The sequence below is a fragment of the Alosa alosa genome, chromosome 13 (assembly GCF_017589495.1).
Source record: "Alosa alosa isolate M-15738 ecotype Scorff River chromosome 13, AALO_Geno_1.1, whole genome shotgun sequence".
NCBI lineage: Eukaryota > Metazoa > Chordata > Actinopteri > Clupeiformes > Clupeidae > Alosa > Alosa alosa.
Window position 1 is genome coordinate 32,181,201 of NC_063201.1, and position 25,295 is coordinate 32,206,495.

The 25,295-nt window shown below is 40.0% G+C and overlaps 1 protein-coding gene across 7 annotated transcripts in view; it reads left to right on the forward strand.

The window, feature by feature from the left end:
* Window positions 1–25,295, forward strand: part of cep192 (centrosomal protein 192) — an 85,576-nt gene that overhangs the window by 41,845 nt on the left and 18,436 nt on the right. For 5 of the 7 annotated variants that reach the window (XM_048260937.1, XM_048260935.1, XM_048260940.1 and 2 more), the window contains 11 exons: window positions 2,290–2,413; window positions 6,584–6,728; window positions 11,054–11,819; window positions 12,973–13,121; window positions 13,210–13,440; window positions 14,820–14,945; window positions 15,109–15,234; window positions 17,121–17,184; window positions 17,999–18,138; window positions 20,896–20,988; window positions 22,285–22,403. In XM_048260937.1, coding sequence (XP_048116894.1) covers window positions 2,290–2,413; window positions 6,584–6,728; window positions 11,054–11,819; window positions 12,973–13,121; window positions 13,210–13,440; window positions 14,820–14,945; window positions 15,109–15,234; window positions 17,121–17,184; window positions 17,999–18,138; window positions 20,896–20,988; window positions 22,285–22,403 — 2,083 coding nt within the window. The remainder of the gene's footprint in view (window positions 1–2,289; window positions 2,414–6,583; window positions 6,729–11,053; window positions 11,820–12,972; window positions 13,122–13,209; window positions 13,441–14,819; window positions 14,946–15,108; window positions 15,235–17,120; window positions 17,185–17,998; window positions 18,139–20,895; window positions 20,989–22,284; window positions 22,404–25,295) is intronic. The other 2 variants (XM_048260939.1, XM_048260942.1) reach the window with 2 other exon arrangements.

Below are 25,295 nucleotides of genomic sequence, written 5' to 3' on the forward strand. Positions count from 1 at the left end.
TTCAGTAGCATTTTTATATTTGTCCATAGGATGTAGTATATGAAAACGTTTTTTTTTTTTTTTTTTTACCATTTTTTAAAGTAAAATTATTTTTTTACAGGGTGTCCGCGGGGTTGTAAAAGGCATTAAAAGGTAGTAAATGAAATTAGCCAAATTTAAGGCCAAACTCTTCTCAAATTAAAAGTCCCCATAAAGGCAGAAGGCCTTTTCATTCAAACAAATATATAATTAAATGAAAGGGGAAAAAAACAACAATATAACATGTAAACATTATTCACATGTTATAAGGTGTTATTTGCAATGAGCTACCCCTGCCTTGACTACAGAATAGAGGTTAAACATAGGCCTGACAGTGTTGCTTTGTTTAGGCTATAAGATCAGGTTTAGGCTATAGGCTAAGATTTAAAATGTTCTACCCTCAGTAAATGTCATGTTAAGGTTAGTTTAACAGGTGTGACCTTTACATTATTCAAAGCTTGCTCAGGAGCTATAGAGAGCCGAAGTCACAACCCTTCCGTTAGCCACCATGGGACCTATCTTTCAAAAAAAAAATTGAACTGCTGTCTATGGTGAAAAAGAAATTATTTTCTGGTCCCGGTTGACTTGTGCCTTGAATTACCCATATGATATTTGTCAATTTTATGTCATTGTTTATGTAAAGACATTTGCAGTTTGTTTCGTTCTATTGAATTACAATATTGTGATGGATCGTAATTCCAACGACTACAAACCCATCAGTCGCGCTAGTGACATTAGCTCATTCACAGCCACACTAGATTGTACAAGCATACCAGCAACAGGTCTTAATTGGGCTTTCCTTGCCGATGAAAATACCATGAGTCAGAGGATTAAATATATCAGGTAAGTTGTATTTGTCCATAGACTGTACATAAGATACTGTTAAGTGACATAGCAGGCAGCAAGATGCAACCGTTAACTAGCATAACAGCTAATCTTTCGATCGTACATCGTTCGAGACGAGAGATGTAGTCCACTGAGCGGATTCTCATAAAACCAACATAACTTTTGAAGTCTATCGAACAACAGTACTTTCTTGACGTGAAAAATTATCTTTTAAATTCACACACATCATATGTGAAATTCGTGGCACAATTCAAACTGGACCAAAAAAGAATTGTTATCTCTATTAACTCCCGTTCATATTTTTTTGAAAGACAGGTCCCATGGACCGGAAGTAGAAGGGCGTGACTTTCTATAGGCGGCTCCCTTGATGTAGTAGTATGTGATGAGATCAAAGTCCCAATAGACTTGCTTAAAATTAGTTGAATATAACAACGTGTAGGTTTTTATAGGTTGTAGTGTAATATGCTCTTAATATATTATAATATAATATATTTTAAGTCAATTTATCAATTAGTTTTCACAAAATTCCCCAGAAGTCATCATTTAAGGGGTTATTTTTCAAAATTTTCGTCACAGGGAGCATGCAGGCCCAAAAGTATTATCACATGGGGCCCACATTCTCCAGCAGCACCCAATCAATAATTAGTATTTTTGTAAAATGTGACCTATTTTTGAATGTGATACCTTGACTGGTAAAGTATATGAGACAGCAAGTGTGTGTGTGTACTGCGTATGGTCGTGGGCCTATTTGGAAGAAAGTCCAGTAAACCTTTTTTGATTTTCATTTGTCATTTTGTCTTGATTGAGATAGAATGATAGTGAAATAAAGAGTATAGTGCTGGAGAAGTGGTGTGGTAGGCTCTTCCTACACATTACAATGAAATAACTTTTTATCTTGGGTTAGGATTAAATAACAAATAATTATGTCTAGGCCAGTGTTTTTATTGAAGCAAAAAAAGGAACAAAGTGTCCAGTAACTTTATACTTGATTTGAATTGTAAGCATTGCTACACTTTCTTACTCAGAAAGTTAAGTAACAAAATGACTAGTTACTTTATAATTAGTTACCCCCAACACTGAATTTTGAAAGGTCGCCGCTAGTTGCAGCTCGAAGTCGTGTTGGTATTAAAAAATATTGTGAAGGTATTAAAAAAGGTATTAAATTCAATTTAAGAATTTCTGTATATACCCTGTTTTATGCCTTTATTGCAGATAGGACAGTGGAGAATGACAGGAAGTGAGTGGGAGAGAGAGTCGGGGTGGGATCGGGAAAGGACCACGGGGTGGGAATCGAACCCGGGTCGCCGGTGTACAGTGCAGGTGCCCCAGCCAGTTGCGCCACGGCTGGGGCCGAAAACGGTTATTTTACCTCTGAACATAACGTTTTGTTCTTTGTCTATTTCCATTGTGAAAATTTGTCTCTAGCAGATGCATTGAAGTCCTCTCCTGAGCACAACGCTCCAACGCATGCACAGTCTTCCTTTAGGCCCTCCACTTCTCCTCTGACCCATTCAAGCCCTAGCCAGACCTCTATCCTCACCAAAGAGGGGTAAGTACTGTCGATCATTGTATTCTACAGCATTACAGTTCCAGTGTTAGTTTATTTTGATTTTTTTTTTTTTTTACTTTTTTCATTCTGTTATTAAGTGTAGCATTCTTACAGGTGTGTACATTCTTTCCTGTGAAAATTTAAATTATTTTTTTAACATGTCCAGACTATAACATGGTATATCAGGAGCAAAATAAGCAGTCAACATAATGACAAGATTTCTGCTTCAAATTTGTAGTCAGGGTTCTAAAAGACAAATACCACATTATTGTAAAATGACACAAACTGTTGTGACCGAAAGTTGTTGTCTCTGAGCTTCTGTAAAGCCTAGTAGCTCTCATTTTAAAAGTTGTAACAGTATAACAGCTGTAATAGTAATTAACTTTGTTCTGTATCTCTAACTATAGCGCAGGGGTCGGCAACCTTTGTAACATGGAGTGCCAGTTTGAAATTTTCTTCTCATCTAGTGTGCCATTATCAACGATAACGCAAAGTTAAATTATGACACAAAATATAAAAACATTTCCAATATACCTGGAATTTTATTCTCAACAATAACAGTATCTGTATTCTTAACAAAATAGCCACATCAACATTTCAAAGACTGAAAAACAGCTAGCCTACACATTTAAACTAAAACTAGTGTAGGCTGAGGCAACATCAAATTATCAGTTGCCTACCAGACAGTCAGTGTGATCCCTGGCCCTGCTTTGCTTGACTTAGCTCTGTGATCTGGGGCTTGTAGTTAGTTACTTTGAGTTGCAAACAGGCCTCAGAGTGCTCCGTTGTTAACCGACTGCGGGTGGGGCTGAGCATATGTTTCATGTGTGAGAACACCTGCTCACAGAGATATGTTGACCCGAAGACTGACAGCAGCGCCAGTGCAATGCCCCTGAGACAGCTGAATTTCTCAGGTGTAGATGCCCAGCAGGTGAGGATGTGGGCTCCTCGCGGATCTTTCACTGGTGTGGCTTCCAACTGTTTTCTGAGCTCTGCAAACTTGGTCACCCACAGTGTTGAGCTCTTCAGCTCAATCAGCTGCATTTCCATGTCCTCTGTATCCATCCAGTCGATCAGAGTGGCATCCAAATCAAGTCTATCAAAGCTGTCGGGCTTGATCAAGATAGAGAACATTGGTCCGTGACATTTTAAAATCCACAAATCGCTGGTGAACTCCGCCTCCAGCACACGATGTATCGGGTTATTTCAGCGGTGCTGATGTTGCGCAGGGAGGACAGCTCTCTCAGGTGTTGGAAGTAGCGAACGTGGAGGTGGAAATGTCATCTGAGAATACTGCCAGCTTACCGACAAAAGCCGCCCATGTCTCATACATGTCCCAAAACAGTTTGTCCTGCACCTTGCAGTCTGAGATTGAGCACGTTCAGATGTCCCGTAATGTCCGCCAGAAACATAAGTTTCACAATCCACTTCTCGTCCTCCAGTTCTGGATATGTTTGGCCCTTTTTTCATTCAGAAAGGCCTTGATGGCATCAAAGCAGCTGACAAATCGCCTCCAGAACTTTTTCGCAACTCAGCCATCTCACTGCTGAGTGGAGAGGCAGATCTGTATATTCGCTGTCCAGCTCCTCGAGCAGGGACTGAAACTGCCGGGTGCGTCAGTGCAGATCGCTTCACTATGAAGTTAATAATCTTTGTCACCAAGGCCATAACTTCATTGAGATCCCGAATTTGACATTTTGCGCTATTGAGATTTTCCTGATGTATTATGCAGTGGAGTTTCATGATGGGGTGGCCGAATTTTTCTTCAATCAGTTTGACAGCTCCCTTGTGTCTCCCAACCATAGCGGGCGCCGCCTGTGGTCACTGCAAACACTTTTCTGATGTTAATCCCTCGCTCTTCAAAATGTTCAATTAATGTCTTGGTACGCCTTCACCTTTTGTAGTGTCAGGCATTGGCTTCACGCAGCATAGTTCCTCTCTGACAGTTGAATCACAGTACCTTGCCATGACTGCCAAACGCTGGATGTCATTCACATCCACGCTTTCATCAAGTGCAATGCTAAATACCGCAGCATCTTTTAATCCAGCTGTTTGCTGAGCTCTGACATTTTCAGCCATTTCATCAATACGCCGCTGAACACTTCTAGCTGACGTGGGAATGTCCTTTATTCGGTGACTTGATGGTTTCTTTATTTGGCAAGCTTCAAAAAAGAACATCTGAGCAACTGAGAAAAGCCTCCTTAATAAATTCGCCATCCAGAACGGCTTCCCCATGCTTTGCAATGCAATGCGAATGCGATAGCTTGCTTCTGTCCCGTGATTTTTAGCAGTGGTAAAAACCTTTGAAGGAGCTAGCTTTGTTTTCCATATCTGGACACAGCACGTTTAATTGACTCTACTTTGTCTGCTTGATCTTTGAAGGTCTTCTCGTGCTTAGGCCTCAAAATGACGCTTTTAACACTTGAAGTTCTGCACACAACATTCTCACAGCATAAAGTGCACACAGCACGGTCCTTCACAAATACAAATCCAAACTCTTGTGTCCAGCAGGACTGGAATGGCCTAGTTTTAGCCTTTTCAGCAGCCGGCGTTGCCATTGTTCACAATATCATGCTCTGTCATTCAGTCAGTAATGAAGACAGCGGACAGGGCGCTTTAGGTCCGCCACACACTTTTGATCTGAAATTCAAGGCTTCGCAATTTGCAGAACGCAAATCCACGCGAAAGTGGTGTCCTCCCGGGTCCCTAGTGCCGCAGTCAAACGCCACAGACAAAGAGGCAGATGCTTTTATTTTTAAACGGGACAGATAAAGTGAGTATCAGAATAATACTAAGGTGCCAGCGTGTCAGTGTTTGTTCTGGCTAAGGTACCACCCGTGTGGCACGCGGCTATAGGTTACCGAATCTGCTATAGCTGCCTTGAGACTTTGGGTCCAGAAGTCCTTGAAAAATGCTTGAATTTGAATTGTGGGAACTCTGTGCAGTGCACTAATGACAGTCTCGAAAAATGAATTCAAACAGCTCATGTTGAAGGAACAAATCCTATCTTGCTGACACTCTTAGTATGTTATTAAAGGGATATGACCTCTATTTTTGTATAGAGAAACCAGATGTAGCAAATAATTGGGGGTCTAGCAACAAAGGTGCAGGACCCTAGTTGTGTTTCTATGTATTATAATTATTCTTTATTCTGACATAGGAGTCTATGGCAGCCCATAGAACAGTCAGGTAAAATTTGGCATAGTGATTGGGGACAGTCCCATGATTTAATTTCACCAAGTTTCATGTCTGGACCTCAAGCACTCTAGTGCCACAAATGAGTCAAAATTGGTGTTACATCCATCATTTTTTAACCGTATGCCCTGTTTCAAGATTGAAGTATTGTTGGAATCCTTGGATGACACCGAACTCCATGCACCCATGGCGTCAATTTCCGCCATGTTGGACCTTCTGCTATTTTGGATTTTATCAAAAGCGAAACTAAATTCTCAAGTCACAAATTTTGTCAGATTTTCACAGAACTTGGCACAGATGATCTTCAGACCAAGCCTCACAAAAGTTACCTATAGGCAGAGTTCCCACAGGTCATGGAATTTCTGGAATATCATGGAATTTTGGAAAGTCTATTCCAGAATTTTATCATTTTTGGTACAAAGTCATGGAATATCAGGGAATTTTGTTGCAGCAGTTTAAAACTTACTTGCCAAAATACATTAATACAAATATATTTCCTCAAAATCGGTGTATATCTGGTTATTAGCCTTACTGCTTGCTTGAGTAGCCCGACTTTGTTTACCAATGCCCATTTAGTAATTAGATTAGATTAAATTAGTTTACTTTATTGTCACTGTACAAATACTGTACTAGTTTGCGTTTAACACAAAGTAGGCCTACTATTTTACGGACTATAAAAAAATAATGATTATGTAGGAAGTTTAGAAGATTAGAACCCAGAATTGACCTGCACACTACAAAAGTGCACCGAATTCAACACAAATGACTCAATACACTTGAAGGAGGTATGAGTCCTTTCTTTTTCAGATATCTTAGGATTTCGCCGTAGTATCGTTTCAGTATCGACCATCGTGATATTTATGGAAGGTATCGTATCGAAGTCATAATTTTGGTATTGTGACCACACTAGTGCAATGTCCATGTCAAATAAACCGTATGTAAATAAATAAATAAATATTCTTACATGTGTTGTAGAGTTTCGTCATATGAGTCATCAGAGGACCTCATGAAGACCTGCCCCAGAAATCCTCCCTTTCCAGAGCTACACATTTCCAACCTCAGTATGAGCCGTCTTACTTACCTTTCCATCAATGATGGTCATGGTACTCCAGATCAAAAGGTAGATTTTTTTTTTTTTTTTTAAGAACTTGCTACGTCTGGGGCAAAAACAATGGAATTAAAACGTTTGTCCCAGTCCCCTCCTTTTTTTTCTTTGATATGCTCACCAGGTGTCCTGACTGATTTCGGTTGAATAATTTTCGACATGATGTTGGGAATAATTCTTATGTTTTCTGTAGATTTTCTTTTAGAATTTTAACACAATTTTCACCTTACTGTACTATATAATTCATACAGTATTTTCATTTAATTTTAATTGCAACACTACATTTTATTAGAGGTTAATGGGGATAAAATATTTTGTTTGCTGCTTCAAACATATACATTTCCCATCAATTACCAAGACTGTGTTGGCCCGTCAAAATCTAATTCATCCTGGCAAAGTTTCATAATGAAAAGTGGGTTTACATGCGCATGTTTAATCCGATTAAAATTGGATTCATGCCTCAATTGGAATAAAACAAACTCATCAAACTCCTTGATCAGAATCACTGATCTGAAGATTAGAATCCAATTGAATAGCCATACAAAATTGATAAAATAAACTGTCTGAACACAGGTAATCATTTCCGCTTCATTCCTTTGAAGGCTGAAATGTAGGCCCATGGACTAGTTATTTTGTTTGTTTGTTTTGACCATTTCTGAACTGTTACATTCCTTTAACTTACTTTGCGAATGTGACCTTTTCGCAATGTCATTACCAATCATAGTTATACCACCAATGTGTTTATTATTATTATTACTATTATTATTGCATTTCCAAAGTACATCATTTTTTTTAACACAAATGTTTTCATCAATATAGATATAAGTAAATAAATATACAGTTAAGAACAAAATTATTCACACCTGCCAAATATTGATTTAAGGCTGATTTTCTCTTTTTCAATATGTTTGTTCTGACTGAAAATGACAGTCACATGCCAAAAGTTTGTAAGACAATGTGGGAGAAACATGGAATTAAAAAAAGAAGCGTTTTCATCTTTTTTTAACATTTTAATGAAAAATGGCAAGTCCAAAATTGTTCATACCCTTTTTAAATAATCACTGGGAACATCTTTATTTGCATTCACAACTCTTAAAATGGCTTATAATATCTACCAAGCCTCTCCATGTCTCCACAATTATTCTAGACCACACCTTTTCAACAGCAATCTGGGTTTTCAGTCAGGAATGATTATTTGCCATTACTCTGCCATTGTGCTCACTTGTGCCAAGAGACCTGCCCCAATAGGCATCATTGGACCATTAAACCATACAATGATCCAAAACATACAGCCAAACAAGGCAAGAAATGGTTAACAGAGAACAATGTCAACATTTTAGAGTGGCCCAGCCAGAGTCCAGACCTCAATCAGTCAAAAAAGTTAGCACAAGGCCAAAGTGATGGCAAATAATCGTTCCTGCCTCAAAACCCAGATTGCTGCTAAAAAAGGTGCAGTCTACAATCATTGTGGAGACATGGAGAGGCTTGGTAGGTATTATAAGAACCATTTTGAGAGCTTTGATGGCAAATAAAAATGTTTCCATTGATTATTTAAAAAGGGTATAAATAATTTTGCACACCATTGTTTGCCGTTGAAAAATAAATAAAGTGTTTAATCCATCAACCAATGTGCTACCAAGTGAGGTGACAAATGTTTCGGTCCTCAGACCTTCATCAGTGCAAACCATATACAATGACGTGGCGCCTATTTATAGTCTGCGTCTACTTGGTTGCAGCTCTGTCAATCAACCTGACCCCTAGCTAGGTAGGTTGAAGTGTGTGAGAATCATGAGAAAAGAAGGCCCTCAGGCTCATTGTTACAGTAGACCTAGTCATAGACAGTAGTCAAAATAAAATAAAAAAAATTACATGCAAAATAGAGAAACAAGAAAAACATAAGGAAACAAGATTAACAATGAGCAAGTGAAGTCAACAAAGGACTCTCTTTTGTCCCTACACCCCGGGCCAACCCGTTCCAGACCAAAGTGGAATTGGTCAAGTTTTTCCGCACCATCAAACTGAAATATTTCTTTCACAAGGACAGAACTGGCCTACCCCTCACCACTGACAGCCTTACGCGTTCTGTCCAAGCTATCTTTAAACCAAAGAGCACCTTCACAGCACCTGTGAATAATGCCGCCATAGACACTTTTTGTAAACTGGTTGATGAGGACATTGATTCCATATATATGTCGGCACCCAATTACAAATGGTCTAACTGCACTAAAGAGCACTTATTGTCATTGTCTTCTTTGAGCAAGAATAACAATATTATCTTTAAAAGTGGAGTAAAATAAGGGAGGGGGACTAGTATGCATGAACCGTACTGACTACTGTATGAGCATGAGGTCTTAAGACAACTGTCTGACGCTGATTCCTATAGAAAGCTGACTGGTAATCCTACAGCGTCCTTCAAAAGGGAGGTTGACATTTTTGTTAAGAATGGTTTTGACAAACATTACTTAACTGCTTCAGAGAGGGATTATCTCATCACTGACAACCCCACCATTCCAGTAATTTACACATTACCTAAGGTCCATAAGCAATACCATAAAGTACCTGCTGGTCGTCCCATTGTGTCTAGTAATGGGTCTCTCACTGAGCCCCTTTCTAAATTTATTGACGCACATATTAGACCCCTGGTCACCAACTTACCGTCCTACCTGAGAGACACAGGTGATTTCATAGACACCATTAATAAAGTTAGTCTAGATGAGGTCGACATCCTTCTGGTCACCATAGACGTCACTAGCCTTTATACGGATATTCCCCATGATTCTGGACTCCTAGCTTTAAAGTTATACCTCCGAGGTTCTTGATGGTGCCCTGGAACGAGTACGCAAATATGTACATCGTTATCGCTCCATATTGAACACCCAGCGTAGCGATCCACCTTTGATTTGTTGCACAACTTAAACACCCCTCAGCCAACAAATCAAACATGTCATTAGACAGCACTGGCATGTTCTTCAGGCTGACCCCAAATGTGCTGAGCTTTTTCCCAACCCACCCCCTTTTACTCACTCCAGATCTGCTAACTTAAGACAGGCTGGTCCACTCAGACACCTTCAATCACTCTATGCGTCCCCGTGAACGCTTGGATGATCTGACGGGCTGCTTTCCCTGCCGCAATTGCATGTCCTGTACTTCGATCACTAAGACCAGCCAATTCACAAGCTACTCCACTGGCAAACAGTACAACATAAGTAAATTACATTAGTGGAATTGCATGTAATGAATTTTCTTGTTATATTGCCCTTGTGGTTTGCAGTACACAGGATGCACAAGGAGACAGTTAAGAGTTAGGCTCAATGAACACCACAGTGCTATTAACAGGCAGGACCCTAAATCGCCAGTTGCGCGGCATTTCACAGAAGCCAACCACTCCATGTCAGATCTTACATTTTTAGGAATAGATAGTCTCTTCTACCCGTAGGAGGAGCTCTACAGGACAGATGCTCCTTCAGTGTGAAGCACGCTGGATCTACTACCTTAAAACGTTACATCCACATGGGTTAAATGATGACTTTGATTTGACTTGTTTCCTTTGAGCTGGTTTATCTGAGAATGTTCAATCTGCTTATTATATATCCGAATATCCATCTATTGTTTAATATTCACTTGCTCATTGTTAATCTTGTTTCCTTATGTTTCTCTTGTTTCTCTATTTTGCATGTGTTTTTTTTTTATTATCTTGACTACTGTCTATGACTAGGTCTACTGTAACGATGAGCCTGAGGGCCTTCTTTTCTCATGATTCTCGGAGTCTACACTTCAACCTACCTAGCTAGGGGTCAGGTTGATTGACAGAGCTGCAACCAAGTAGATGCAGACTATAAATAGGCGCCACGTCATTGTATATGGTTTGCACTGATGAAGGTCTGAGGACCGAAACGTTTGTCACCTCACTTGGTAGCACATTGGTTGATGATTAAACACTTTGTTTATTTATTTTTCAACGGCAAACAATGGTGTGCGAGTTTTCTTCCATGATTGACTACTACGTTGCCTAAAACTAACGCACCCGCACAGCCTTGAGTATTTGGCGCGAGACCCTACCGGTCTAACCTGACCTATAAATAATTTTGGACATGCTGTTTTTCATAAAATTTTAAAAAAAGATCAAAATTATTTTTTTGATTCCATTTTTCTACCACATTGTCTTACAACCTTCTGGCATGTGGCAGTGTAATTTTCAGTCAGAGCAAACATATTGGTCAAGAGAAAAGCAACATTATATCAATGTTTTCCAGGGGTATGAATAATTTTATTCTTAACTGTAGCTGTACTGAATACAAGTATATTTAAGAAACCTTTTTTTTATTTTTTTTTTATTTTAGAAAAACACCAGTATGGAACTGAGCACCACCATCATTAGGGCCAGCCCAACCCCTGAGGAAGAGGAAGTGAAATTGAGAAAAGACTGGGCAGGTGTTTTTCAAGACTCTTCTGGAAACATTCTTGAGCCGTCTATGAGCCCGAATCACACTCAGTTCAAAGCTTCTGATCCTACTCAACAGATCTATGGTCTGGGAGCACACAGTCAGAATAGCTGTAATTTCCATCAATGGACTAAAGACTTTCCACCAGACAGTAGGCCAACCAAGAACTGCTCCGAGATTCGCCACTGTGCATATGTTGGTGATTCAGGCTACACCAGTAACCTCAACATCCAACACCAGCAAGGAGGTATCACTGGCACAGATCCGAGATCCATTGTCTCCCAGCATTGGCATGGTATTTCTGGCCATGGTATGCAGTCTGCCCCTACATCTTCTGCCTACATGACCTCTGATCTGCGGTATGCTCCTCCCATTTCTAACTATACTTCCCATGTTGCGTTGTTGGATGTCCCACGAACTGCGCCCGTTCCGCTTTCAAGAGGTGCTGTCTTCAGTACTCACTCAACGCAACAATATTTGGATGGAGAGGTGCCCCCACACATGTCTATTCATTTAGGTGGAGGGCATAGTACTGTCTATCCCATATTACCTGCCCTACCTGGTGGGTATGCCCAAATTCAGAACCCACACCAGTGTTTCAGCAAATCTTACAGCCAGCAAGGTATTACACAGTGGGTACCCATAGACTTCACAGATCTTGAAGGTGAGATGTTTTGCATTATTGTTTCTGGAGAATTGTACAACATTTGTAGTTTATGGATAATTCATATTATTGGGCCTCAATCAGAATTTTGTTCTTAAGAAGGTTCCACAAAAACTCATAAGCAGATTCACAAAGGTGTTCTTAAACATCAGAATCATTCAAGGGCGTTGTTCTTCATGTTCCATCATGTTGAATCCCATATCTTAAGTTGACAGTAGGGGTCAACCAATTATCGGCTGGGCCATTTTCGGGCCAATTATCGGTAGGGGTCGACCAATTATTGGCCGGGCATTTTTTCCACCGATAAGCCGATATTGAAATGGATAAAGAATTAAATGCGCTACTTTGTCTGTAAAGAGTCTCTCACTCCCTGCATTTGCTACTCTGTAGTCGAGAGCATTGTCCCGCCCACTACACCGTCTGATTTGTTAGTTAGCACGAATGCAGCCAATCGGGATCGAAAACTGAATACACAGAAAGTTTAGGCTTCTCATTGAGGCAGACTGTAGACTAGGCTTCAGCGGTATGGAGCTATTTTTCGAAGGTAAGATACTTTACATTGCTGAAGTTGCAATGAATTACATTGCATCCTCTTTGTGACCGGTCCCTTAACAAGCACAGAGCAATTATTTTCATAGACTAGGCCTACTCAATGGGCTATCACTCAGCTCTTGGATTAACATGATACACAGGATTTACACTTGTGATTCAAGTTGATAGACAATTGTGTAATAAAAGAAGAAAGAAAAGTTTGCATAATTAAATGCTTTTGAATGAAATTTTTGCAGCATATCGCCTTTACTATCTACCCCCCCTTTTGTCAACTGACATCGGTTTTACATATTGGTTATCGGCCTCCTGTTTTGGTAATAATTGATATCTGTATCGGCCCTGAAATAAACATATTGGTCGATCCCTAGTCGACAGGTCTGCCAGTTCTTAATTAGGTAAACACCCCATCAGCCCCTCAAAAAAGGGCCTGACACTGTAGGGCTGTACACACACACGCGCACGCACACAGACATGCATCTTTCTACAGACATGCATGTTATAGGCTACACATACAGACAGAAATACATGTTATATACAGACAGGTGAAATGTGGTGTTGTACTGTTAATTCTGACAAATTGTCTGATCCATCTGTTATCAAGCCTCCGTGGTTGTGCCTGATGAACTTAAATTCCCCAGTCCTTGCTGTGTGGGAATTGCCTCACAGATACCCCTTAGCATATTCAACCCCACGGATCGTTGGCTGCAGGTCAGCATCTCCATTTCCAGTCTGTCTATTGATGGCGAGCAGGTAAGGCACAGAGGTTCTAGATTGCTGATTGATTGATTGATTGATTGATTGATTGATTGATGGATGGATGGATGATGACTTTTTACAGGTGGATTTGATTCCTTACCAGTGGATAGTTGTGAAGAATAAGACTGTTGTTTGCCCAAAGAGTACTGAAGAGCAAACGGTCTTGTTCATTGCACCGCAACCTGGTGTGTACCAGTGCACACTTAATGTGCAATCGTGGCCAGCCTCAGCTGAGCCAGAGACTGTGACTAGAGCCAAGTTGTTTTCCAAGCGCATATTATTTGGTGCCGTGGCAGAGAATCCTGCTGTAGAGGTAAGTGTAGATACTGATCATATGTTCGTTTACAGTAATATGTATTATGCATGACTCTTGTGTGCATGCTTGATTGCAGGCATGCATGATTTTTCTTTTTTCTTTTCACTCATCGCTTGCCTCGGTGCCAAAGTCTGGCCAGGTTGTTTCATATTCCTAAATGCCTCATGCACAAGTGGATGATTTTGGAAACAGCTGCGTTTGGAAATAGTCTCTCAGACCATCAGACTCTGTTGTAGTTCCTTCTGCTCACACGTATGTGTGACATGAAAAAAAACAATGTAGGGCAGTTACGCCAAAGTCCTTTTAGGCAAGTCCCCCCACTCTGCGGCCATCTTGCAACGCGTACGCAAGGCTTCACGACACCAACCTCTCTCCAGCTGCGAGATAACAATCTTGTGCACCAGTGCAACCACATGATTGAGCACGATGTCTTCACATGTCGGCTTTTTCTGGCGGAAGGTGCGAGATATGTGTCCAATTGCCATAATGGTGTTACAAACTAACCCCATACATTTCTATGAAGGATTCTTTGAGTGCTGTGTCTCCTCATTAGAAAGTCTTTCGCATGGGCAAATTCTCACTATATATTTCTAAAAACTATATATGTCCGGAGTATATTTTTGCATGATGGCAAGTTGGATCTTGTAGCTCTGCAATTTTACAACCTCTTCAGTAGACCTCCCATTCAAAATAAATGGATTTCATAACTAAGTTATTTTTGTCATACCACACTGTTTGTGCGATATCTCCTTAGCACTTTAAAAGTGCCAGGTTGTATGAAGAGCCTTTAATCACTTACGAAAGCCAGATTCGATTTAAAGCGTAACTCAAGAGTTATACTTTAACAGGAATTAAGACGGGCCCCACCTTCCTCCATGCTTGGTTTCATCATAACCTGTACATAGTCCTGTATTGGATTCAGATAAACCAAGTGTAGAATTGATACATTTTGGCCTGTACCATTTAGGAGAACTGGTTGTGCAACCTAAAGTGCATCTTTTATAAAAGCATACTGTATACCCTCTAGATCTGATGTAACATGAGTTGAGCACTGTCTGTCCCACAGCCGACTAGATTAGCTTATTCACACCATGCCTACTTCCAGACCACCTTCTTAAGATAATAAAATTCTTTAAGACGTCTGAGTGCCCCAACCATAACTACGGGCTTACTTTGGTGGGATTTGTATGGGAGTCATAAAAATGTTACTCCTATCTGTGACTCCCGGAACAAATGGAAGACAAGTATGCATTTGGTCATTATTATGTCGAATAGACACACTGAATGATTTCCCCCAACAACTTAAACCGTGTCCAAGGGATGTTTTTATTAAAGTTTAAAGCATTATTGTTTTTGTTTTTTTTTACTCTTGGCAGGCAGAAGTAGGTAAATCAGGTTGTCTGGACTTTGGAGACCTCCCAGCTGGCAGCTCCAAAGCCCTTCCTCTGAGACTTATCAATAGAACCCATGCTGTAATTCCCATTCGTCTGTTCATGAGTGCTGTGAGTCAAGCCTTGATGACCTATTTTGAATTAGCTATCTGGTAATATGACAAAACAAATTCATTTGTGAGAAAAAATGTAAATATGTATTGGAGTACTGGTGTCCTAACCTATAGTTTATTTGACATTAAATTTTTGCTGTATCCTGTGATATTCTTTCCAGAATGCTACTTCTTGGCGCTGCTTCACCTTCTCCAAGAGTTCAGTTGTTGAGGAAGTAGTGCATCCAGCAGCTAATAGGACTGCTCCATCTGTTGTCAATTATGTGCTACATGCTAGCAATGGAGATGTAAGTATCATGTGTGGCCGTTTTTATGAATGATTATGAATGATTTCATAATCTCCCACCTACCATGTTGTATTGTTACAACATGTACAAACACCAGCGTACATGAGACAGTGATTTTCTAAGGATATACAAACTTTCAGGTAAAGCACTGCTATTATTGTTGTTGTTAGTAGTAATACAAATAGCATCCCCTTCTTTCCCTCCCCCTTTTATTTACATTCTCTGATAAACTTTACTAATTTCACTCTTTCTCTCTGCCTCTCCCATCGTTATTCTGACGGGGCCCCATTGGATGGCTTGGGAGACTCGGCCCTGGCGGGTCGCGGTGTGGTTTTGGCATTGGTTGGGTCCTGTGGGTTATCTATTGGCCCTGGGCCCACGGTGTGCACCCTCCTCATACGCTCATGCACATGCCTTGTCCTGGAAGCACACAGCACGCTTCACTCTCTTTTAATTGCACTACATGTTAGGTGACATACACCAAACATAAACAAAAACTACAAAACAGGCTAGGGTAAGAGTGGAGTGCAGGTAGATGCCTCATCAGGTGTCTATCTGCATGCCTCACTTATTTTAATGCACACATTGAGGAGGCATACATCTTACACAGGGTAAGTGTGGTGTGCATGGGGAAATCCCGACAGATATTCACCAGGCATGCCCACTTCTTTTAATGCTACACTCTAGATAGACCCCTCAACCTAGCCATTCACATACTGTACATATTTAGGTCAAGAGTGGCGTGTTGGGGGAAGGTCTGGGGGTGTGGTTGGTAGTGGGGGATGTGTGCATATGCTGGGAGCCTGGGGGGGTGGGTGGCACGCAGGTCCTCCCCTCTGTCAGCTCGTCGCAGTATAACAGCGGGGGCTGGGTGGAACTGTGGCCATTAATGGGTGTCCTATTATTATACTTATCTTTAATAGAATAATTACAACTCCTCTCCTGAAACCCTCCCTCTCTATGTTCCAGCTTCTCTCCTCTTGGCCCAACAGCAAGCCAGCCTTATACATATGCACACACACACACACACACACACACACACACACACACACACACACACACACACACACACACACACACACACACACATCCTCACATACTCACTACCCCTCAAACCCCCATCCCCACCCCCATCCCAACACCACCTCATTCACACCCTCAGAGCTACCATCCGCACCCCCATCCCCCTTCTTTTCATTCCGGTCATCAATTTCATCCCTGATAATCATATCTGTAATCATCCTGGGTATAAATCATCCTTAGCCTTTCTGTTATTAATGTTATGTTGTGTTATGTTTATGGAAGCCAAGTCAATGTGATGTTTTGTTAAGTTACAGTATGTGTTTATGTAATGTACATCTGTTTGTCGTATATAGTATTCATGTGCATGTCGTAGTGTTGCATTTAAAAAAAAAAAAAAAAAAAAGGTAAAGCACTACTACTTGGGATTTTTAGGTGCTACATGCAAATCACGCACAGCAGTACTTCTGTGTATTTATAAAAGTCAACATGTAAATAGGAAAATGTTCATATAGGGATATTCAAAGTTCTCTAACCATCGCCGTTTCCGTTGGTGCAGTTCACAACACAAAGACTCTTCGTGGAGAGTGCTGCTCTGTGGTGCTCTATGGTGCTTTCTGAGTTGTGCACAGTTTTTCTAGACGTTGCATAGAAACCCATGTAGAGTAAACAACGGTTGAAGGAAGCAGGCTTCGCAACAATGGAATTAACTTTAAACAAGCTGACTATCCACTGTTATCACTATCAGGAGTAAGAAAGAAAGTACTACAACAAACTGAACAAGTCTGCTGCTTTTAAACTGTTTCCTTTGCGTGATTAGTTTTGAATTTCTCATTATGTCTTTGAATGTCTTTGTGTGTCTGTAGAATCCTGGGGTTTTTATGATATGGGTCCATTTTCATGCACCACAGAAGTACATGTCCACCACAGGTACAACAATGTACTTTTACTTCAATCTTTTTTTCTGTCCTTTGAGAAACTTTACAGCTGCTTATTTCATGCAATATGTTTTACTGTGCTTGTGCTTCATCTTGCATTATTGTGTGCAAGCCTATTCTCTTGCAAATAAATAAATGCAGTCATTGGCATGACTAGCCACGTTTACATGGACAGTTTTTGTCATTACGATTAAACTATTCTGATTGTGCTTTAGAATCTTTGATCGGAATAGCCGCCGTTGCCTACTTTTCCTTGAGAAGATACAGCAGGCAATCCGATTGACCGTATACATGGCTGTTCAATCTGAATAGGAATGGACTACACCACCTCTTTCATTCCGATTAAAATTCTGATCAGATCAAGCATTTTTATTCTGATTGAGGTATGAGAATTTTGATTCCAATTGAGCCGTTATTCCATTTCTAATCGGAATAAAAGTGTCCATGTAAAGTTCTGTCTACTTAAAAGCCCTGCTTATCTTTCTACCTCATAGTAACTGACTAAGCTCTTCCACTGCTTTCCATGCGTGTTCACTATCAATCTTGTACATATTCTTGTGTGCATACTATGTGCTAGCCTGACCAATGAATGTATGAATTTATGTGCTTTCATCGGTTTCTCTGTGATCCTCCTCTCTTTCTACTTGCTCCTCCCTGTTTTCTTTCTCTCTATCGAACCATTCTCATGCGCTTGTAGTTTTTCCCTTGTTACTGTCACATTACTGCTTTGTTTAGGAGGTTCAGGCTGTTCTCTATGTAAAGCATCTTGAAACTATTAAATAAATAAAAATTTAATTGACTCTCAGGAGAATTGGGGCCTGCTGATGAATTAACAGCACGTATTGATATTGAAGTGGACAGCCCTGGACCTAGTCGTGTGATCCAAAGTGTTGGGCTCAAGGCACGGTCAGGAACAGCTCGAGTGCATGCCCCAAGACATTTACAGGTACAGAGACATGATAATGGTATAGTAACTGACGACTTCAAATTATTATGACCAGCACGCTAGCGAAGTGGCAGTCATATAGGATTAGCCAGACTTTTTTTTTTTCAGTAATTTTGTGTCATTAATTCCCGGGACACTGTAAGACCGGGCTGCACGAAACTTGGTGGGCATGTAGCCCAACAAGGACACGGAACCATTGATTTTCGCTTTGATCTGTTGCCCCTCTGCTGTACTGAACCCTCTATAGGAAGGTAGGGCGGACACAGTTTTCTGTGAATATCTCAAGAACCGTAAGGCCTAGGAGGATCAAATTGTTATTTATGTTGGTCTCAAGAGGCCATCTCAACCCATTCCATAACCACTCATTTGCGGTATAGCGCCACCTAGTTAAAAATAAAAAAGCTAAATTAAGGCGTACTCGCAGGTATCTTTGGCTGACATGTTCAGAACGGCACAAAATCTGACGTGTAGGATCATTACGACGCCCTCTGAATGCACGTTTCGTGAAATTACGTCTATGGGGAGCCATACAATGAATTAATTTATATATACTAGGGTAAGCAAGCTGATTTGAAGTTTCCTATAACTACCAGTGAGCCGCAGGCGCAACGCATCACTTTTTGACGCTACAATAGGCACACAAAGGGCTATATCTTGGCTATATAAAACGCATGGTCACTGGCGAATGGCTTAAACAAATTTCGGGGTTTGTCCTGTCCACATTGGGGGTGGTTTTGTTATCAAATGTTATAAAACATCAGGGCATAAGAACCGATTTTTAGATGACGCGCCAGACCACAGGTCGTTAATTACCTCAGCCTTGAGTGCATTGTTCAATGAGAGGGAGGCGCATGGCGAAAAATCAGAGAAAAATCTGTTGTACTACTTGAAGTGCTCATCACACAGATATGAAACATGAAAGAGCCTTTTCTCAGCTTTTAAACGGTGCCATCTAGCCGCTATTTGCTGTGATAAACAGTTCACGAGAAAAATAACTTTAACATTTTCAAGAAATGTAATCATTAATCTCTGTGACTCCACATCCATTCATCTCGGTGGAATATCTCATGAGCTCTTTACGTAACACATGACAAACCATATATATGAGAATTAGGGATGTCACGATTTCGGAATCGATCGAAATTGCATCTCAATCTCAAACTTTAAACTCCAAGGTCGAATCGACGATGTACCCCAATGTCATGTCTAGCATGTATGCCAAGACGCAAAAAAAACACACACACACCCACACACACACACGTGCTGAACACTCCTCTAATTTTAGGCTGCAGCCAGTTAAAAAATACACATCAACTGACCGAAATCGAAGGAAGCCCTCCTGACTCTGAAATCACTGGTGTGGAAGTATTTTGTCGTTCATTCACGTCAATTAAACACTAACTTATCATAACACCCCCAATTATCACCACTTTTGTTCGGAAATTCTAAAACAACAATGTTTTTTAACACTTCAAAATAACATTTGCTAAATGAACCTTACATTTTTCAGTAGCCATAGGTGTGTAGATTTGAACAAAATCTGGTTTGGTTCTTTATGGGAGCATTTACTGCCTGAAATATCCGATTTTGTTTACCACGCTCGGAGTTATAGTGCTGGCCTGATGGGTCGCCTATTTACGCCGTTTCAACGGCACATGAACAGTTAGACCGAGAATTCTCGTCATGAAATTAAAATTCCACTTGAGCTCCAAGCGGATGTGTACACGCAGCCTTACAACACTGTTTACAGCTCTTCGAGTCACGGTAAAATGTCATTTTTGGTACATAGCACCTATGGTGTGGGTGCTTGCGTTTCTTTAGGAATCCACCGTCTTGGTTTGTATAGAAATGGATATAAGTGACCCATACACGCAAGACAGCGGAAATACGGGACCGACGGTAATAGGGGGAGTTCCGATAGCCTACTCAACGTAGCAAGTGAAAATATTATCTAGTTACAGTCCAAAATTACTTTAAGGCTTAAAATGCACATTGATGAGTACATATTCCATGAACACTAACCTTGGTTCTCGTCGGAGTTTGCTAAAACAATCAAATTATCATTCTCTGTTGTTTCATTTCACTATCACGTCTCTGTTTAATGTTTGTTCTATTTACATTCTCGCGGTTGGAATGGTTTCAGAATAAAAGCCCCCCGAAACAGAATAGGAAAAGGCCAAAAAAGTAAATAAGATATAAGGAATGCATTAATAGTTTTTTTTTTTTTTTTTAAAGATCGAAAATCAAATCGAATTGGGACTTTAAAATCAAAAATGAAATCGAATTGAGGATTTTGAGAATCGTGACACCCCTAATCAGAATAAACGGTAGACCTTACCAAACACAACAGTGTAATGCATTTCCGTGTATAATTAGCTGTTCCAGAGTAATCTGGTTTTGAAAAAAATTATAGCAAATTTCAACATGGTCTCCAACTTTGTTGCTTCACTTTAAAAAGAAATGTTTAAAGCCCACAGTGGTAAACATTCCCTGTCCCAACATTTTTTAAACATGTTGCTAGCATCAAATTAAAAACTAACATATATTTTCCATTTTCCAATGTTACAAATATTTTTGCTGGTAAATATGGGTTTACGAGACTTGTATATTATCACATTCTGATTTTATTTGTATTTTACACAACGTCCCCTTTTTCTGATTTGGGTTACATGTCATAACGAAGAATACATGCAGATTGATGATACCCCGTGCCAATTGAGGCCATTAATTTACCTCTTATCTTTTCTGTTTCCATAGACAGTTAGTCTTCAGGCACCATTTGGTCAATCAACTGAACAGACTCTACCTTTGAAAAATGCAGGCAACATCAATGTGCAACTTAGACTAAAGGTTTGTACCCACTCAACTAGTGGCAGGTCTATACTTCTACAACTTTCACTTTCACTTCAACTTTCACTTTTTGGCAAGCTGTATACATCTTGGTCTGTCAAGGGATTAAATTATAATCGCAAGACTGACATGACGACGAGAAAGTCTTCCTAATTATAGCGCCCCCAGTGGTCAAAGTACACCAAATGTATTGTGCGTCCTCAGGATCGGGTCCCGAGTCCATATACCAAGTTTGGTTTTGATAACGTAAAAAAAGCGTTACTGAGATCTGAGCTAATTTCCTGTATCTCTAAGCCCCCTAGTGGTTGAAGGTCACCAAATGTATTGTGTGTCCTCAGGATTGGGTCCCAAGTCCATATACCAAGTTTGGTTTCCATATGTGAATGCATTGCTGAGATATGAGCCTACTTCCTGTGATTATAGCGCCCCCTAGTGGTCAAAAGACTCCAAATTTCTTGAGCCTCCTCCTAATTGGGTCCTGAGTCCATGTAACAAGTTTGGTTTTGATATGTGAAAGCATTGCTGAGAGATCCCTTATTTTCCTGTTTGGTGGCTTCATCGCCAAGTTTGATTGGCTGTTACAGGCGAACGGTTTTAGGTTTGAAGACAAAAAGGGATAACTTTTTTGAGGCTTGGACTGAAGATTATGTGTGTCAAGTTTGGTGTCAATCGGACAAACTTTGTGACTTGTGAAAACTTTTAGGTGTTTTTGATTAAATCCAATATGGCGGCCGGATCAATTACGTTGATGTCACAAATTCACATCTGTCGGACTTACGACCTCCCATAGTATTAACAATCACCATTAGTAAGTTTTAATTCCAAACACAACACCCATTACAGGCCAAAAGGTAAATTTGCTAATTATAGCGCCACCTATAGGTCAAAAGTCATTCCTCTCAAATGAGTGACAGCCCAAGAAGATGCGTCAGCCTATTATGAGTTTCGTTGTAGCTCTGGCTCTGCGATTAATCAGTTATCAAAATAGTTAGCGATTCATATGCGACATATGTGATCTCACTAATTAGCTGAGGAAAGTATGTAGGACTTTATTTTATTTCCTGTTAATTTAATAGTTGACAACTAATCCATTAATTGTTGCCGCCCTAATGATATTTTGTGTTTGTGGTTTTTGTAGCCTAGTGATGCACATCAGACTCCCTTGACTTGACAACAGCAGAGATTAGCTAGACTCTGTGTTAACAGCACTAATGTTTATAAATGCACTTTATATATATTTTAATATAATGTAATAGTGGTTCCTCTTTGACTTCTTGCCTTTTTTGAAAATTGTAGAGCAGTGACAGCAGTGAGTGCTTTTATGTTAAGCCAAGTGAGCTTATGTTGCATGCCGGAGAGGAGCAAGGAATTGTGGTTTCTTTCACGGCTAAGGATAAACAAAAATGCATTGAGAGGTAAGGCTACTCTTTTTACCTAATTACTCCAAGGTCTTTAGTAGGAAAAACCAATTCCATCCATGGACAGTGTGCCGTCTGTTAAGAGTGATGCGAGCGTTAGTCCAGAGCCCCCTGGTGGCTGGCTGCAATACAATGTGTAACTCCGCCCATCCCCATGTATTTCAATGGCCAAGTAGCCAACTTTCCGTGTCACTTTTCTCACCTAAAACTATTTTTGTATCAACAACTTTTATTGAAAAAAAATAGTTTTCAAGATGCTTCAATACACACAATTTTTCTTTTCTTAAAATTATTTTTTTTAATGTTATATTAACAAATCTAAAAAGGGCGTGTTTACACCTATGATTGACAGCTGGTTGGCTGCTGACACGACGCTTTATCCATTATGTTTTACCGTCTAGGCTGCAGACACTACCACGTCATTGCTCACTTATTTTAACGACACCAGATTTCGACACATAATCTAACCTAAATAAGTGTTGCTGTTATTATCATTAGGCTATATATTATCAGAGTCTGACTAAATACATATTGATAGTAAAAGTAAAGTAAAAGTAAAGTAAAGTAAAAGGGCTCTGCTATATTGATCCGAAGTGACGTTAGCCATAGTCACCATCATTTACAGTCCTACTTGTTTCAAATGGTTTAACGTAAGCAGTGATTGCCGCCATCATCGTTGCAACTTCATTTGAATACACTTTGTTACTGGAGAAAGCGATGGGTTTCATTAACGTTAACTCTTGCTTAGTTTTGCGAATGGCAATTAACGCCACCTAGCCTGCTAGGTCGACAACCTCGGTATGCCCATTTATGAATCAGCCCGACAAATAACGTTACTTGTGTTTTAGTGAACACATTATTGGACCATAGCTTAACGTGAGGAGGGATTCAAAGTTACAAATGGCCAATTTGCTTAGTATGCTCAGAACAGCGGTATCTGAAAATGTGTTAAGGTATCGTTGTTACCTGCAATTGCACTGCTGGAGAAGCATTTTGCATTGGTATGATTTGATCAGGTCTTGCCAGTGATGTGTAAATCCTCCCGTAGACGTACATAATTTCAAAATAATACGTCTAAATTGAAAACTGTGACAACTCATTGATGGGCTCTCTCAATATGTCTGTAATCGTATGCCTCTACCACAGGCTTGCTAGTCTTTCACCAGAGAGGGTGCTCCATTATAAATCAAAAATTTAATATTGCAGCCTTCATGTCGGCTGTAAAAATATGAGAACATGGACCTACTACATCAGGATACTCTGTAAACATTTTACACATAATCAGGAACCTACTTTGCTGTTCAGTGGTACTACGTTTAAAGAAACATTTTTATTCTTTGTTTCAAGTGCATAAGAAAATACCACATTATGATGATGGTTATGGTTACCCTTAACAAATACAAAACAATATAATACTTAAAACAGGGATCAATCAATAGCCTAATGAAATAAACAATGAAAATGAGGGGGGAAAGCAATAATAAATAATAATGCCCATTCAATCAATAATATAATAACAATAACATGGTAAGACTACATTAAGGAGAATATCAATAATAAACAATGTCAAATTAATCAACAGCCTATAATGAAAATAAAACGGTATTACTGCATACAAACCATAATGTATAAGAAGTGCTTAAAAGACCAAAAACTATCACTATCAAGACTGGTCGACACAACAGACGCTCATCAGAAGACCGCAGTGGGCGGTTGGGGATGTATATCTTGATCATTGAATTAAAATAACAAGGAGCAGGTCCAGTCAGTGTCCTATAGGCCAAAGGGAGTGATTTTAAATTTAATTCTGGCTACTGTAGGGAGCCAATGGAGAGTAACTAGGAGAGGAGTTACGATGTGTCCTCTTTGGCTGATTGAAGACCAGTCATGTTGCAGCATTCTGAATGATAGATCACACAAAAGAAATAAAAAAACATTCAATATTGATTTAGTATCAACCAATAATTATTCTTATATTAATATTCTTGTAACGTCTACATCTTTGTGTTGGCTACAGTTAAATACTAAGCAATGGCCTCTGACTTAAATACCAAGGCAGTTAAATGATCGTGGTATGGTATAGTCTAAGTGATACACAGGACTACACAGTAAACCCAATTAAAAAGCATCTCAGTATACCCATTTAAAATAGTCAAGGATACGTATTTAATAACATTTGGGGTTGCTCACAGTATACCCACCACTACAACTAACTAACTAGACTACACCACTGGTTAAATGGCGCATTACAATTTACAATTTGTGTGAGTTCAGGGGCATACAGAAAGTTGAAGTTTGGGTGACATCAATAAAGAAAATAGACACAAAGGGATGTGTACAGCCTCAAGTATGAATGATGTCACATTAACAGAAGGTTCAGAGCAGCGGCAGACCTTTCTTGGTGCCCATAAGTTATTGAAAGTCATGTGTTTTCAGAACGTAGTGGTGCTGTGCCATGTCCCATGTATAAGGGGCTTCAGGTTGATCCAGTGACGGTGGGTGATTATGTCAGGGAGATGGATGTCAGGGGACTTGGAGAAAGGGGGAGGACATGCCACCTCAGACCACTCCAGCCAAACCACTTCACGTAGGCATTCCCTTGGTCCAGGTCCATGCTTCACATTACGTTAACGTTAACTTGCGTTGCTTTATCACATCATACCGTTGCTTTATCACATCATATACTGTACTGACTGTCTAGTGTTATTAATCCCCATGTATAGTCAATGGTTACTCCTCCATGTTGAGATGGCATACAATGAGATATTTGAAAACAGCAACAACTAATAAAACCAAGTGCATCGACTGTTACGGGCTGTGTGCTAATCTTCACCTTAACGACTAACTTAGCCTCCCGTTAACGGTAACGTTAATGTAGCTGCTAACGTT